The 16,493-nt window shown below is 45.9% G+C and overlaps 1 protein-coding gene across 1 annotated transcript in view; it reads left to right on the top strand.

Moving 5' to 3' along the window:
• The window catches only part of sema3aa (sema domain, immunoglobulin domain (Ig), short basic domain, secreted, (semaphorin) 3Aa), a 31,722-nt gene extending 20,665 nt beyond the window's left edge, over nucleotides 1-11,057 (top strand). The window contains exons 7-17 of the mRNA XM_035147361.2: nucleotides 1,709-1,851; nucleotides 1,943-2,057; nucleotides 2,147-2,216; nucleotides 4,598-4,742; nucleotides 4,850-5,069; nucleotides 5,343-5,434; nucleotides 5,527-5,568; nucleotides 5,819-5,976; nucleotides 7,640-7,707; nucleotides 7,810-7,958; nucleotides 8,345-11,057. Of these exons, the coding sequence (XP_035003252.1) occupies nucleotides 1,709-1,851; nucleotides 1,943-2,057; nucleotides 2,147-2,216; nucleotides 4,598-4,742; nucleotides 4,850-5,069; nucleotides 5,343-5,434; nucleotides 5,527-5,568; nucleotides 5,819-5,976; nucleotides 7,640-7,707; nucleotides 7,810-7,958; nucleotides 8,345-9,064 (1,922 nt within the window). The 3' untranslated portion in view covers nucleotides 9,065-11,057. The remainder of the gene's footprint in view (nucleotides 1-1,708; nucleotides 1,852-1,942; nucleotides 2,058-2,146; nucleotides 2,217-4,597; nucleotides 4,743-4,849; nucleotides 5,070-5,342; nucleotides 5,435-5,526; nucleotides 5,569-5,818; nucleotides 5,977-7,639; nucleotides 7,708-7,809; nucleotides 7,959-8,344) is intronic.
• Nucleotides 11,058-16,493: the final 5,436 nt, after the last annotated feature.

Here is a 16,493-nt window from a genome sequence, read left to right on the forward strand (position 1 = left end):
ACAGACGCCAACAAAAAAACATTTACTGGACCCTGATATCCTACATACACCTCAAAATATTCAATACAGTGGAAATAAGTTCTTGTCCTTGGCCAAACAAAAAGAAAACCTCTGTTCATTTCCAACGGATTTTAAAGCATCAAATTCTCCCACAAGCCTCAAGTCTCCAGTCATTTCCATTCATGTGCAGACATCAGATATCAGAGCCCATTCACAAAGTCGCTGGAATTGTCTGTGCCAGTGAGATTAGCGCGGCGGTGAGAGTTATTGACCGCTCGGTCTGTCCGGCTATCAGTCGGCACCGCGGTGGACTCAGAGAGCCACAAAAGGTCAGTTTGAACCTTTTCCCTCAAGCTGTGCCATCTCCCTTATTCCCCCCAGTTCTTTCCCACAGAACTAATCCGCTCTCAGCTGTTTTCCTGTAGTGGAGTCAAATTCCTCTCAGTCCCCCCTCCACACCCTCCCCCACCACCACCACAAACACTGGCCTCTGTGGTGCAGACTACTGTGACATATTAATAAAGAGCCATTTGAATAGGAAGTCATCGCCGCCGCTTTAATCCCGATCGATCTTTCACCTTGTTCAAACTAATTCGCTTGGGGGGGATCGCATCCATTCGGGCAAAATCCAACTCCCGTCTCCACAAAAGCGGGATTGTAATTGTGTGGATTAGCGGGATGGGGATATTCAGTTGAGCCTTTATCAACAAGGTTACATGGTGCTCACATGGAGAAGAAAGAAACTGGGGAATGAATGCTTAATGGCAGCTGATTCTGAAAAGGGATTTAGGGTTAGATGGCAGGTTTGGCTTTGCTCGCTCTGATTCATGAATTCTATTTACGCGTCTCTTCACCTTCTAATGCCCCCTCACTCACACGGAGGTTGGATTAAATCTCTCAATGAAGTGGCCTTGTGTTGGGAATTAAACGCAATGAATTGTATTACCACAGCGTGTTTTTGTACGTGAGCGCGTTGGGTTTATTAATGTGTGGATTTTACAAGGGTACATATTCACAATAAAGGTATGGAGCATGTGTGGGGCGCACATGATTCATGCCAGAGGTCTCGCACTCGCACAGCGCTTATAAATCTGCTTCCCACTTTGGCCACGATCTCCTTTTTCACAGCTACTCTATATCCTGAACGGCCACGGAGGCGTAACATGGCACTGCTTGTTTCTCTCCGGCTAACCCCCGAGCTTTTAGACACAGGCTCGATTTACGCGTGACGACGCCTCAGTGACTGCGGCCACTTTCCCTCGGCCCTCGTGCCCCTCGGAGTCGAAGTTATATCTCAGCCCTTAAGGCCCCGGCCTGCCCCGTTTAGCTTTTGATTTCCTCTCGTGCTTAAAGTTGAGATAAATTTATTCATGTGTTACCCGGGACAATCAGAGCCATGTGTGTTTGCGAGGATGTGGTCTGGAGACGGGGGTTATATGGGATTTGGACTTGGAGCGCTCACTTGGGGTAAAGTCAGATATTATAACACCGGGGTGTAAAGTAAATGGCTGTTATTACTGAGCCGTGACGGGAGGGAATCATGGGGGGATTGGTTTCTGAGGTGTAAAATCGGGGTGAAAGGTTCGTCATCGGGACAGAGGTTGGGATCGTAAAATTACATTTGTGCATGAAGAAATGTATGATTTGGCTCCATTGTGCACCGCGGACAAAGTTATTCTGGTTTATTCATATTCCCTTTTGCCTCTAGACCCCAGATTCGTCAACGTACACTTGATCCCGGAGAGCGACAACCCTGAAGACGACAAGATCTTCCTGTTCTTCAAGGAGAACGCCATGGACGGAGAGCACACCGGGAAGGCCACCATCGCCAGGATAGGACAACTGTGTAAGGTAACAACACACACACAGCAAAATCCTATCCAAGATTGCTGCCTGTTACAGAAATGTTGGCGTGAATGCTTACAGAAACATGTTGTTACAGAACGATATGGGAGGTCACAGGAGTCTGGTGAACAAGTGGACCACTTTCCTCAAGGCCCGGCTCATGTGTTCAGTCCCTGGGGTCAACGGCATTGATACGCACTTCGACGAACTACGTAAGCTTGTATTCTTTATTCGTGTGTGGAGGAAAGGATTCCTTTTCAAAAAGCTTCCGCTTCACCCGCTCTTTATCTTCTGTTTCCAGAGGACGTGTTTCTCATGAGTTCTAAGGACCCGAAGAATCCAGTCATCTACGCCGTATTCACCACATCCAGGTACAACCCCTGTCCAGATCTTTTCACGACGACCTCCATTATCTGTGTGCGAGGGCTCGAATTCTCAGTTAGACACAGATGCTGGTAGTGTCATATTTGTTTTGTTGATTTGTTGCTAGGAGACTGGAAGGAGCTGATATGTATTCAATGTGCAAACAGTCCTGGACGAGTTATTTCCTCTGTGTTTGAAAACACACACACACACACACACACCACACACAACACACACACACACACACACACACACACACACACACACACACGCACACACACGCTTCATATTTCCTTTCAAAGATTCTTCCTTTCACATCTTTCATCCAATCCCTTTATCTGCTATTTCCTAACCGTTTTAAATGACGCAGGAAAATGTGAGCGACCAAGTGTGCCCCTGCCGAATTCCCAGACAGTGCTCCCCCCTTCCCATAATCCACTTACAGGTGTCTTATGGTTGCTTTCCCCCCAAACCCTTGAGATTGCTTTTAGCCGATTCCCAATTCCTCGCTACCTGTCTCCTTTTTTTTCTTCCATCCATCGAAACCTTGGCAGGGGCTCGTAGGGAAATCAGATTATGGGGCGGGAGGGAGCGAGAGAAACACGATATTCCCTCAGCGGGAAGGCACGTCTCTCCCCTGGCTGCCGCCCCAGCTCTGAATGGGGTTTTCAGAGGCCCGGGTGTGGCGCTATTGAAGCGTGCAGAGGGGGCGAAGGCGCAGGCCCAGGCAGATAAGTGAGTTGAAATGGCACAGATGGCGGCACTTATCATGATGATGATGAATTTGCATATGGGAAGGAGGAGGCGATATTGTGTCCAGTGGTGTCTCCGAAGCGCTTTGAGCGGAGGACAAGCGCCATCAATCACCGCTCATAATAAAAACCGGTGGCTGGATGAATAGAATGGCGGCGCGAGCAAACGCGTACTGACAGTCGCCTTGCATCAGCGGGCCCGTCTGGCCTTTCTCAGCTTTCTGGAACGTATTCTGACCGAAAAGGTTGGGCGGGCGTACACCTACACATGGGAGCTCGCCCCGACTCACACACACACACGCGCTTTAAAATTCAATTATAGGGCATTGAGGAATTAGAGGAGTTTAATTGGTTTTCTAAGTGGCCGGTTTTCAGAGATGAATAGAGCAGAGATTCAGAGGGACCAGCTTTTAATATCACTGCTTAATGAGGCACAAAGAAGCTGCCACTGACAGATCAATGTTGGATTGTGTCCCTCCCTACTCGTGTGTGTGAGTGTGTGTGTGTGTGTGTGTGTTTGTGGGGTGGATCGACTTTGTGTGCCTCTCTCTCTGAAGCTGTGTGTATCTGCACAAACACATGTTCACCCTTCTTCTTAAGCACAGACATATGAGTGTCTGTTTTTGCCCCCGGAGTTAATTGAATTTCTCTGTAATTAACATTTTCAAATGCTAATCCATTCATCTTCCGTGCTTTGGTGAGTAGTGTGTGTGTTTGTGTGTGTGTCTGTGTGTGTGTGTGTGTCAGCCACATCCTTAATTAGTCTGAGACAACTTCCCATTGCAGTCAGCGAGACAAAGGATGTCCCCAAATCTTAGCCAAGCATTTGTTTCCTGCAAACGCAACAGATTTGACAACAAAATGAAAATCTGTCTTCTAAAAAGTGTCCCTTGCAATGATGATGAGATTATTTTTGAAGATCTATTATCCAGCTAATCTGTAAAATCATGAAACCGATCTCCTCATACGTGGTCAGAGGTTAATGTGCCTACAACGCTCAGCGCAAAAAGCAAGCTTACGATCTTACGTTCATCTCCGCATGAATATTTCAATAATTCTTGTGAAATATATATCTTGGATTGTTCACATGGAATTTATGAGTCAGGGCTGAAATTGCTGTCTTCTGGACGACCCGGGATGGAGCAGAAATTGAAATGAAACCCACATAATTTCCCTTCTTTTGCATGATTGATTGACCTTGTCTACATCCGACTTGTGTCTGGCTAGCGAGAGAGAAATCCGCTCATCTGGCTAACGGGCAAAAACAAAACGCTCGCAAAAAAACAGTGGAGGGAGATTTCAAATATGCTCCGAACCAGGTCTCCCATTTTTTTTTGGTGAAGTGCCCAAATTCCTGTCTGCTCTCAAGATGCTGGAAACAATCACAGAGGAGTTCCAGTCTGTCATTCCCGTACTTAGGTAATGACAACCTTGCTCCCCCTCCGTCTTTGTGCGATGAAGGGTCATTTTGTTGTCTTTCTTCGGGATTTCACAAACTCCTAATCCCTGTCTTGTCACCAATCACCTATAAATCCCCTTTGGTCCTGTCTGTCATCTTTCTTCGTATCACCGCCCTCCCGTTCCCTCCCTCTCTTCAACTTATTCTCTTCTCCTTTTCTCTCTGTTTTCCTTTGCAGTAACATCTTTAAAGGCTCCGCGGTGTGTATGTACAACATGGCGGACATAAGGAGGGTGTTCCTGGGTCCCTACGCCCACAGAGATGGACCCACCTACCAGTGGGTGCCCTTCCAAGGGAGGGTGCCCTACCCTCGTCCTGGAACTGTGAGTTTCCACATGAACCGTCCAAAAAACCAGTAGATTCACAATCAGAGAACATTTCCTCGGAAACTAAACACACAGCTTCACATTCTTTTTGCCGTCTTTCTCAGTGTCCCAGTAAAACCTTCGGAGGTTTCGACTCCACCAAAGACCTTCCCGATGACGTCATCACGTTTGCCCGTGGCCACCCGGCCATGTTCAACCCGGTGCACCCGATAGGGGGGCGTCCCATCATGGTGAGGACAGATGTGGACTACCAGTTCTCCCAGCTGGTGGTGGACAGAGTGGAGGCAGAGGACGGACAGTACGACGTCATGTTTATCGGCACTGGTACGCACCTTTTACTTTTAAATTACTGAAAGCAGTCACAGTTAGATGGTATTTAAAGTTGATTATTAGCATTCTTTACCAATTCTTCTCAAGTTTAAACTAGTGTCAGACAAAACAACTGTGCGAAAGATATTTTTACAGTGAAGCAAATATACTAACAGAGAGCAGCAGCTACAGATTGTGACGTTAATAATGAATTGCATCATTAACAAGCAACTACACACAGATGTTGTCAGAATAGGCTTTATAATAAACACACTGTTTGTCCTACAGATATGGGAACAGTGCTGAAGGTGGTGACGATCCCCAGAGAGAGCTGGCACGACCTGGAGGAGGTGGTGCTGGAGGAGATGACGGTCTTCAGGGTACGACTTTGAACATAGTGTGAAAAACAATGCATGATGTATAAAAATAGGCACAAATGGGGTGTTTAACAGGCTGTGTTTGTTTTGTACAGGAGCCCACTACCATTACTGCCATGGAGCTGTCCACCAAGCAGGTAAAAACATATTTTAACACGTTATATTTTACACAAAAGTTGTTGACAAGGAAACAAGCCCAAGAGAAACAAAAAAGTAAGAATTTATGGGCCTTAAAGCAAACACTGCTATCCAAAAAAAACAAAGATATCTAATGTGCCTACCGAGAAACCAACCCGCAAACGCTTTCTTTTCATGAGAGCGTTTCCAGCAGAGCCACACAGGAGCACTCAAGTTTTAAGTCCTTGCTTTTTTCTTTGGCTCCCACAGCAACAGCTGTACCTTGGCTCGTCCCTGGGTGTATCGCAGATGTCTCTCCACCGTTGCGAGGTGTATGGGAAAGCTTGCGCCGAGTGCTGCTTGGCCCGAGACCCGTACTGCGCCTGGGACGGCACCGAATGCTCAAGATACTTCCCCACCGCCAAGAGGTAGGAGGCACACACGCTCGCGCATTAAACGCTTCTCATCAGCCATTATTTGTGAGTTAACGCAGGCTTAGCCGAGCTCGTACGACTCTTCTCAGCAACATCCGGCCTTTTGTGTTAGCGCCTTCTCACGCAGTCACACCTGGGAGCTATCAGTACACCTGCAGCGGGCTGTTGCAATTGGCTCTAAAGACTTTTGCTCAAGGGCAATTTCAACACACAACCTGGTGCTGCAACCTCAGACCTCCACTCGCCTATTAGCAAGTGCACCCCAATCCAAGAAATCTACCCGGATACGCGGCAAAGCATCTACACGTGGAAGTAATCTGGAATAGGAATATTACACAGGCACAAAATACGGTCATTAAACACACTCACGCTAAGGACGCTTTCCAAGAGGTAGAATTCAGCAGCCTGGGTTATAACTCCTGTCAGTAACAGTTGCTGTGAGTTGTGAACCCATCAATTTACAGCAAAGAGGAACACACCGACGTGAAGACACACACACACACACACACTCTCTCTAAATTATAGCCAACAGGAGCTGTCTGACCGCTTCACCCTGCAGCCAGGAGGTATGAACATACACACCCTCAAATTACCCTCTGCTGTATCCAGCGGGATTAGGCCGACCACGACAGCCCTCACACACACACACACTCCCCTGCGTCTCATGCATCCACAACTTCTCACACCAGCAGAAAGAGGCCAGTGGGTAAACGCCACCTTGGCAGCGTTACAGGCGAGGTGGCACACCCCATGGTTAAGGGCCAGGCACCGGCTCCCTCTCCTTCTCCCTCGCCCAGAATGGGAACCAGACGCCCGGCCCCGCACGTGCTCAGACGGCCAAAAAGACAGGAATGTTGGGTCAGGAAACGTACAGAGGAGGGACCTTGTGTGTGAGAAAGAGACAGAGATGAGTTTCCAAATATGTATGGCATAGGGAAGTAAGGAAGTAAGGAGGGGAGGAGGGAGGAAGCCATATTCTCCATGCAGGATTCACACACACACACATGGGCCATTTCACTTCATCTGTTTCTTTTTCACCTACAATGGTTCCCGTCTTTATTTCCTCCTTAAAAGCCGTTACCTCACCTTTGGCTTACCCCTCCTCTCCCCTGCTCCAGTTTTTTTTTTTTTTTTTACAGCGTCCATCAGAATCTTTAAACCATGGCAACTAGAAACAGGGAGGATACATTGGCAGTTGGGTTGATGTGAGTAAAGCCCAGCTGAAAAAAAGCCCAATGACACAGTGGACTCTCACGTCAGGAGGACAAAGAGTTGCGCCTTCTTTTTTGCGAGGAATTTCAAGGGCGAAACTAAACCGCTTGTGTTTCATAATCAGGACTCATCAGAAAGCAATGAGGCTTGGCTGTTTTACTGCCCCTGCAGGTTTATGTTTCTAATATTCTGCCAAGGTTTTGGATTTTTATATTTTTTCACCCATGTGATTTTACAGTAGAGTAAAGGTTGAGTAAATACACATTTTCTGTCCCTTTTAATGAAAAGGAGGCCGAATGTGGATTAGCGCTGGGCAACATTGCCCCCTAGTGGTTGCAGTTAAACATCACAGCGAGCAGAACATATGACAAGTGCATTTCTGCTCTATTCAGTTGAGGATGTGTTGAGTTACCAGTGACTTTATTTATTATTACTGTGTCCCCAGGCGAACCAGGCGACAGGACATCAGGAACGGAGACCCTCTCTCCCAGTGCTCAGACCTCCAGCATCACGGTACCGTCATGACTTCACACACCAACGCTCCCCTCCTCTTTCACACACACACACACACTTGTCTTAATCACCCCTCGCTGTGTGTGTTTCGGTTTTGAGCAGAAGACGCGGACGGCGCAGGAGGCAGAGTGGAGGACAGGAGTGTGTTCGGTGTGGAGAACAGCAGCATGTTCCTGGAGTGCAGCCCCAAGTCCCAGAGAGCGCTCATCTACTGGCAGCTGCAGAAGCTCAACGACGACCGAAAGCACGAGGTAGGAAATGTGTCAAACTCATCTGGGTGACACAGCCCAGTTCTGAAGATAGTGTCTATAATATCTACTCCATGCTGATTAGAACACCTTTCCTGTTCTGTTATTTTGTTATAATCTATGATACTATTGACCTTTAACCTTTGTGACCTAGAAGTAGTTTAGATTGAGTTTCCAGCCTTAATGATATAAGAACATTTTGATCGTGTCTATATTTGTGTGACCAGACGTTCAGGGCGAGTTGTTTTAGGAAACAGGGGAGATTAAATACAACTGCAGCCAGGTTGAACTTTTTTTTACTGGATGACCCAAATTCTTCAACACAGTGTTCCCATTGGAATAAATGATGTCGCAGCAGTTTTTCATGCATTTCATTCTATGTGTTTCAGATCAAGCTGGACGACAGAGTTCTTCGTACCGACCAGGGTCTGCTCATCCGCAGCCTCGCCACGTCCGACACAGGAGTCTACCACTGCCAGGCCGTCGAGCACGGCTTCATTCAGCCCCTTCTCCGCCTCAACCTCCAGGTCATCCCCTCCCAGAAACTGGCCGACATCCTCCCAGGAATACCCGGTGCGGGAGGAGGCGGCGTGGGTCAGTCCCCCAAGCACAGGGTGTGGTACCGAGATTTCCTCTCTCTGTTGGACCACCCGGACCTCAACAGCGTGGAGGAGTTCTGCGATCGAGTTTGGAAGAAAGAGCGCAGACCGAAGAAGGTGAAGGCGCCCAACGGTAACAATCCGGGTAAACCCGACGGCGCTGCGTTACGGCCTAAAGCTACAGCTCCCAATGCTCAGAGGCAGCAGGCCAATCCATCGCAGAGCAGGCCGTGGCTTCAGGCCGGAGCTCCAACGGTGGAAGGGCCAGCGCGGGGCCAGAACACCCAGAAAGGTCCAACAAATCCGGGTACGGTGAGCGGCCAGGCGACGAGGAGCAACCCGAAGACGCAAAACAGCCAGAAGGGGCAGGGCGGCCTGGCGGGCTCACAAGCGGCGGGGGGACAGCGGGCGAACAGCCAGCACGCCGCCAAGTGGAGACGGATGCAGGAAAATAAGAAGGGACGCAACAGGAGGACCCACGAGCTTCAAAGACCTCCGCGTAGTGTTTGAGACGAAGCGCAGAGACGCACACACGCAACCAGATCTACACACACAAGCACAAAACCCATGCATCCACACATACTGTCAACACACAAACACGTTCTCGAGAGTGTTTGTCCAGTGTATGATTCAGTGACCTCTCCATGACAAGAACAAAACCACACGCATCAGACACACCGTTTAAGTAGAAGTACACGAGCCACACACACGAATACCGCTCTCATTCAAAGACTCAAACGCACATAACCTTGGAGGAGGAGGATGAACGGAGGATGGAGAGACTGGAAAATACTGTAAATGTGTGAGCATGTGGCTGGTTGCCTGGGAGACTGTCTGGCGGACAGTTCAACCTCCTGTACATAAGCTACTAAGATAAGCCGGGGACAGAAAAACGTCGACTGAGGTGCTCGTCGGTGAAGCAGATGGACTTGATACGCTGAGAGGACAGTGGCGTAGACGTTAATAAGACGCACGGACATTTACGGAAGCGGATGCGATGTTTTCCGACCTGCTTCCCTCTTTGACCTGAGCATGTGAACTGAAAGATAGCGTAAACAGACTCTTATTTTGAAAGGACTGCTTGAGGACAAAACAATCCTTTCTGTGTCGTCCGTGCGAACAACAGCGCCCCCCCGCGGGAGGAAAAGGGAGGCGTGCAGTTCACCGCGAGGTGTGCACAGTTTTGCACCGGTGGCCCACACGAAATAGAATCGTTATAAACATGCAAAAACTGCAAAGTCATGCGGAGAAAGTGCTTCGTCGCAACCCGCTCCATGCATGTTGTCGTCAATCATTGTTTTAATAAGCTAGTTATTTTATGGAGTTTCTTTTTTTACTCCCTACCTGAAAAATGTTACTTTTATATTTTCTTTCCTTTCCAAACCAGTGATTCTATTTTTATTTTCTGCAAAAAATTACGAGCAACATAGCCGCCTCATCATGCATTATCCCCCTTTCCGCCTCTGAGGATCCTGTGCGACTTATTACGTCGTTGCTTCTTTTCTGGGATTTCACGAATTCCGGTTGTCGACGTAATACGTAAAAAGCCAGTCGGAGATAGACTGCCACTTGTTTTCTGTGTACATATATACAACAAACGTAACTCTGTGTATATACAGTACATATACAGTACGAGAACACCACTTGATAATTATTTATTGCTCATTGTTTTGTGAAAGGGTTGCATTTATTTTTGATATTATGGTATTTCTGGCTCATCAATACATCGGAGAAACAACGGCAACGGCATCTACGTGAACTTTGATGGACCAACTGAGCGAAACCACATCACAGAGGGTTTGAAGGTGACTCAAGTACAAAGGGGGTTTGCGTCATTAACCGAATCCCGTCGAAAATAAGCACAATTTAGTCTCTTTTTGCCATAACCGATGATTTTTTATATCACGTTTTTTCCTTTACCCCACATCCACCCGACATGTCGTCCATGCATCGAGTCGCCATGATGTGTAAGATACTTCCCCCGAATCTGAGAAAACCTTAGCTGTGAATCTCTGTAAGAAATAGTGGAGAAAAATGTAAACTCTAGTCTGAGGAGAAGACACCTTATTACTGCATGTGAATGCTACCTACAGTAAGTGCATCTTTTTTAATCGTCTCTCTTTCTGTGTTTTGTGTGAGAGGTAAAGTTCCCTTAAAAGCAAAGTGTGAATTGTACCTTTGCCAAAACAGTGATTAATAGCGATCCGAGACACTCGTCCGAAATCCAACCTCCTTAATCTCCGAATTCAACGATGGTAACCCCCCCTCCCCCTTGTCTTCCTTATCCCCTCAATCCACGACAAGAGTATAAAGTGTCAATGCAATAAATTCGAGCGGATAGCGTTCTGTACCGACACTCCAAAAGGTCGGTGTGTCCCTAATTCGGGTCTCTCCCTCAGAGTTAGTAACAAGCGAGAGAGCTGAGAGTTTCCGCTGCTGTAACACGGCTCTTTCTGGCATGCGTTCAGTTGTCTAAATAAACATCTCCGTTACAAAATAAAAATACAAGTTTTGCTGTTTTTATTTCAGTCGCAAACTTTCTGCCCTGAGCCGGTCTCACACTGTTCACCCCTGTCTCACGCTCCTGGTTCTGTACCATCTGTTCTTCTCCTGCTAGGATGAAGTCAAATCGCTGCAGAAACTCGAGATGGTCCATTTTTATCGCGCTGCAAGAATCCATTCACGTTTATTGTCCTGCGCTGGAGGCAGAAATCCCACAGATGGTTATTTCGAAAAAAAACTTAGACCAACCGCACCCACCTGAGAATAAACAGAACAAACTGCTCAGATGGGCTCGTAGCTCTCGGCTGCTCTTAATGAATATTTAATGTCATTTGCAAAAGGTTTTTTTTTTTTTTTCTTCACAGGAGATATTTTGACTCGGAGCAGGAGAAGAACACATGTTAGTAATAACACCAACATTCAGTTTGTTCAGTCAGGAAGTACCAACAACAGCAGGAACCTGAAAGTGCAGCAGATAAATGGAATTCAGCCATTTATGATATGTTTTCACCCCTGTCGGTATATTTGTCTGATTGAAAGCAACATCACCTAAAAAACACCTGACAGATTATAATGAAACCTGGTGAAAGGATGTAGCTTGAGTCAGGAAAAAACATATTCAATATTGGTGTGAATACAGATCCGAGGGCACATCCAGGAATATCTTTTGTTGTGATATAGGCTGTTTTTCAACATGTTCCTAATAATTTAATGGATCTTGATGAAAAGACTATTTATAAGTGTGTGGGAAGTTTGGTGCACATCCGAATAAAAGTGTGGATCTGGTGAATTTAAATGTTTTATAAAGGGACAGAGTGCCATTCATGTTTTTATTTTTATTTTTTTGATTGTGACATGTCTTATAGTCGAGTTAAATAGTAGTAGGTAGAAACTCCAACTCCACAAAGGCCCAACAGTCTCCTTAAATTCCTCATGATACATATAAACTATTAATTCCTACTGAAGACACATGATCTCAGCTAAACATCTGTGGTAGTTGCAGGTTTGTAGCCCGATCATACAGCAGCATTTAAATCTGACAGATCCAGATTTTTATTTGAATATATGATTTTTCATCAAGCTCCATAAATTATTTCCTGAAAAAAGGTGAAAATGTCCAAAAAACACTCAATGATCTCACAATACTATAGACAGAGAAAATAGAAATTCCTGGATCCAGAGCTGCCCCAGATTTTAATGGGTTCCTTCTTGGCCAATATCACATCCTCCCAGCAAGTTTCATGGAAATCCACTCTGTAGTTTCTGCGCAATCCTGCTGAAAAACAAACAATTTGTCAGAGGTGAAAGCTAGAATTATAGTTTACATTATAGAATATGATGATTCTCCTGCTGAGCCACTAGAGGGTGCTGTTGTCTCACTACCTGTGTGGCCTTGCTTCCTGTCAGAGCCAATCCGAGGCCTCGAGGCTGCAGCATCAGAACATGCACTGTGTTCTTTTTTCTTTTTTACACGAATCTCCTGCCTCCACACTCAGACAAAATAATCTCTTAAAGCGACATTTCCCCGCTTCCTGGTTGGTCCTGTTGCCATGGCGACTGTCCTTGAATGTCCTGTGTTCCTTGCACACTCGGTGTGTACGAGTGTGTGTCAGTCTGCTGCACGATGAAGAAAGAAGCCGTCCTGACCATTATGGTGGAGGAGGGTGTTATCACTGTCTCCACTGCTCTTCTCCTCTCGTCTGCTCACAGACACAAATCCTGGATGCATCAACATTTCATATTTCAGACATTTTAGTTTTTACTCTGCGATTTCATAAAGGCTCATTGATCACAGTGTCCACAGTTAAGTCATTCATTTCCTAATTTTAATAATACCTTTTGTAATTATTGTTTACATTATTTATTCATGTTTTTACCTCAGCTTTTAAAATCTGGGACATAGTGTCTGATGAAGGAAACATACATGGGACATTTTAAGAATAAAGCCGTAGAAACCACACAATTTTTATGTCACAATCAATCAGAAGCTTGTTCGAGTCTCATAAATGCCGAAATCTTTCCCAGAGAATTTCTCATAACCGAAAAAAATCCTTTTGCATCTGAGAAATGTGAATTATTGAAAACACTCCCGCGCACTCTCTTACCTGCAGTGATTTTTATTTGCAACATTTCGGTGATAGATCTTCATCAGGTAAATGAAGAAAATTAAAATTTTATTCCTAAAAATGTGCACATGATTTTGACCTTTGAGACTTTAATCTTGAATATCAATGTTTCACCCTTGTAACAAATAAGCAAATTCTTTATATTCTCTATTGAGCTGCTGATCAAGGGAGGTAGGGGATCCAAATCTCTGGTGGGAAAGTGGTCCTAGATTTTTGGACCCCTGTGCAAGGACGTACAATTTGCAGTATTATATATATCTGTGTTTGGTGCGGAGCAAAATAAAGAGTTTCCAAAATCCAATTTGAATTTTCTTGGTTGAAAAAACACGATGGCAACCAAAAAACTAAACAGAAACTCCGCTGATAAATAGTTTTTTCTATTTTCACTCTTCTCAAACTGTTCTTTAATCTGATGTGAAATTAACTTTTCATTTTCAGTTGGTGAGATAATATTTCACCACAAACTTTCACATTAAAGACACGAACTAATCTTTTGCATTGAAATTAAATCAATATTTCAGTGCGCATTAAAATTGGAATTAAATGAAGAAGCCAGTTCACATCTCAGAGGACATCAGTCAGTGTGTGTGTGTGTGTGTGTGTGTGTGGGTGTGTGTGTGTGTGTGTGTGTGTGTGTGGGTGTGTGTGTGTCACGACTCTTCATCTTCGGCTCCCTTCAGCAGTTTGCAGCTCTGACTCATTCCTCCCTGCCCCGCAGCAAGCCCGGGGGATTGTGGGAAATGAAGTCTGTGGGCAAGGAGAGCTGTGATTTAGTTCAGTGGGAGGATAAACTCTGCCTCTCTCTTCTTTCCACCGTCTCATCTCTCTCCCCGCGGCTGCTGTTAAAACACGTGTGAAGCTCTGACCTGTTCGCCTGCAGCTTGACTGTGAACCGCGACACGCGTGCACAGATCCCACACACTTTACATACAGAACATGTGCTCCACTGTACCGAGCATCACACTAATCATCAAGTGATGCCATAACGAGGAACCCTGCAGGTGAGTGGCAGCTGCAGGAAGAAGAAACCATGGCAACTCCTGGGGGGGATGTGATAAAGAGCAGCTCTCCTTGATGATGGATGACATTTTCCATCAAGACTGAAGCGCAGAGAGTTCTACAGGTGCAGCGTTGTGTTCCTATACCTCCACACTGAAAACACTCACTGCAGTAAAGGACATGTAAGCACAACACGTGTCATCGTCTCATTTTGTCCACCGTCCATTTCAATATCACAAAATGGAAGCAAATATGTTTTCTTTTCTCCTGCTGACGTCATGTTATAACTTTGTGATTCGGCCTTTACAGTTCATTCAGAATCAGAATCAAAAAGCCTTAACTGCCTTATTGATTGCAGTCAAAATTGACCCTTGACCACCAAAATCTTTTCAGTTCATCCTTGAGATAAATTTTACATTTGTACGGGTCTTCGGGACAGCCCGAAGACATGAAGCCTCCGGCCACCGGGTGTCACCGCTGTAGAAACGTAAAAAGTAGATTCAACTCTTTTCATTGTATCAATAATATTTGTTAAGGTCTTAAACATAAATTATTAACGGAGTTGCGAATTGAGTCCATTGCATTTCAACACATGTATTTATTTGGACTTTAAATAAAAGCTTCTCCGCCATGATGACGTCTAGTTTTCAAACACCAGCCACAAACTGTAACCAAGAGTCTCCCTGCTCCTATATTCCTTGGGGGGGGGGTTCACTGTACGTGCAGTGCACTCTGGGAGAGCGGTTTCCACGTCTGTCGTTAAGAAGCCGTGTGATTAATGGCTGCGATCCCACCTCCTCAACACTGAGCTACAAGGCCGGGAGTCGTAAACAGAGACGCCTCACACAGCTGCACGTGTGTGTGGGGACAGATGTGAAGTGGCTCAGACACACACACACACACACAGACACACACAGACAGATCAGTTTGACCTCATACACTCCCCATCCTCTGATTGCTTGGGATTGATGAGGTGATCAATGGCCTGTCGGCGGCTGAAGAGGATACTGATTCACAACATGCTTCTGTTCGAGGACTTGGTAAATCCACAAGGATTCTTACAGCTCTCTGGTCCAAACACACCAGAGGACATAGATTTTTATTAAAGCTGAGTTTCTGGAAAGGTTCCCGGGCTTGTAGAAGTATCTTGGCTCCGGAGGAAATTCAATGTCTTTGTGTTTTTATTTGTCGTCAGTGTGACTCATCCTTGTGTTGTTTTTTGGGGCTGAGCTTCCTGGGACCCACCACCTCGACGTCACCAGCTGTGACGCACCACCTTGACAACAGGTGTGTGTTGTAAATGGTGCATGAGCCGGGGCGTTAACAACTTGATTGGCTACTCAAATCCACATCATCCCTTTATAAAACGTGCGTGTGTGTGTGTGTGCGTGTGTGTGTGTGTGTGTGTGTTTTTCCTTCTTTTTGCTGAGGGACTTTTGCTGATACTCCTCTTCTATTACTGATGAATCAGCCCATTAAATCCTGGAGCAGGGTAAAATATCGGATAAGATATCAGCTGCTGTCAATCGGCTAAGACAAAATGAAAGTGGAGAGGGGGTGAGAAGAGGAGGAAGGAGGAGAGGATGTAGGACAGGATAGAGGAGGAGAAGAGGATGTAGGAGAGGATAGAGGAGGAGAGGATGTAGGAGAGGACAGAGGAGGAGAGGAGAGGATGTAGGAGAGGATGGAGGAGGAGAGGAGAGGATGTTGGAGAGGACAGAGGAGGAGAGGAGAGGATGTAGGAGAGTATAGAGAAGGAAGGAGGAGAGGACAGAGGAGGAGAGGATGTTGGAGAGGACAGAGGAGGAGAGGAGAGGATGTAGGAGAGAACGGAGGAGGAGAGGATCAGTGTGTAGTTTTTCTGTCTCAGTCGTTTTAAACACCAGATTCTACTTTTTTTATATTTTATCCTCCAGTGATGTGTTTTCATTTCTGACAGCAGCTTGTGGCCTCTTTCAAAAAAGACAAAGACAAAGTGTCTTCACAAGAACTCAGAACTTCCAAGAGACATCAGAGGAACTGTCACACAATCTGAGTTATCTCTGGGAGGATCTGTGAAAACTGCCTTTTTCTTTACTGGGGCTGTAGTTTGATACGTAAGAGAATTTAGGATATACCATTGTTGCCTTTTCACTGGTGACGAGGTAACGCTGCTGTTACTCCACTCAACCACTGACATAGTGGCTTTAGAGATTGGCTTCCAGACAATGACCAGTAAATCCTATTAACATTAAAGTCTCCTTCCCACGTCCTTCACCTGAGCTCCACAGCAACCCTGTTAAATAAATCCCACGAGCGCTGGTTTCAGTTTA

The sequence above is a fragment of the Hippoglossus stenolepis genome, chromosome 22 (genome assembly GCF_022539355.2).
Source record: "Hippoglossus stenolepis isolate QCI-W04-F060 chromosome 22, HSTE1.2, whole genome shotgun sequence".
NCBI lineage: Eukaryota > Metazoa > Chordata > Actinopteri > Pleuronectiformes > Pleuronectidae > Hippoglossus > Hippoglossus stenolepis.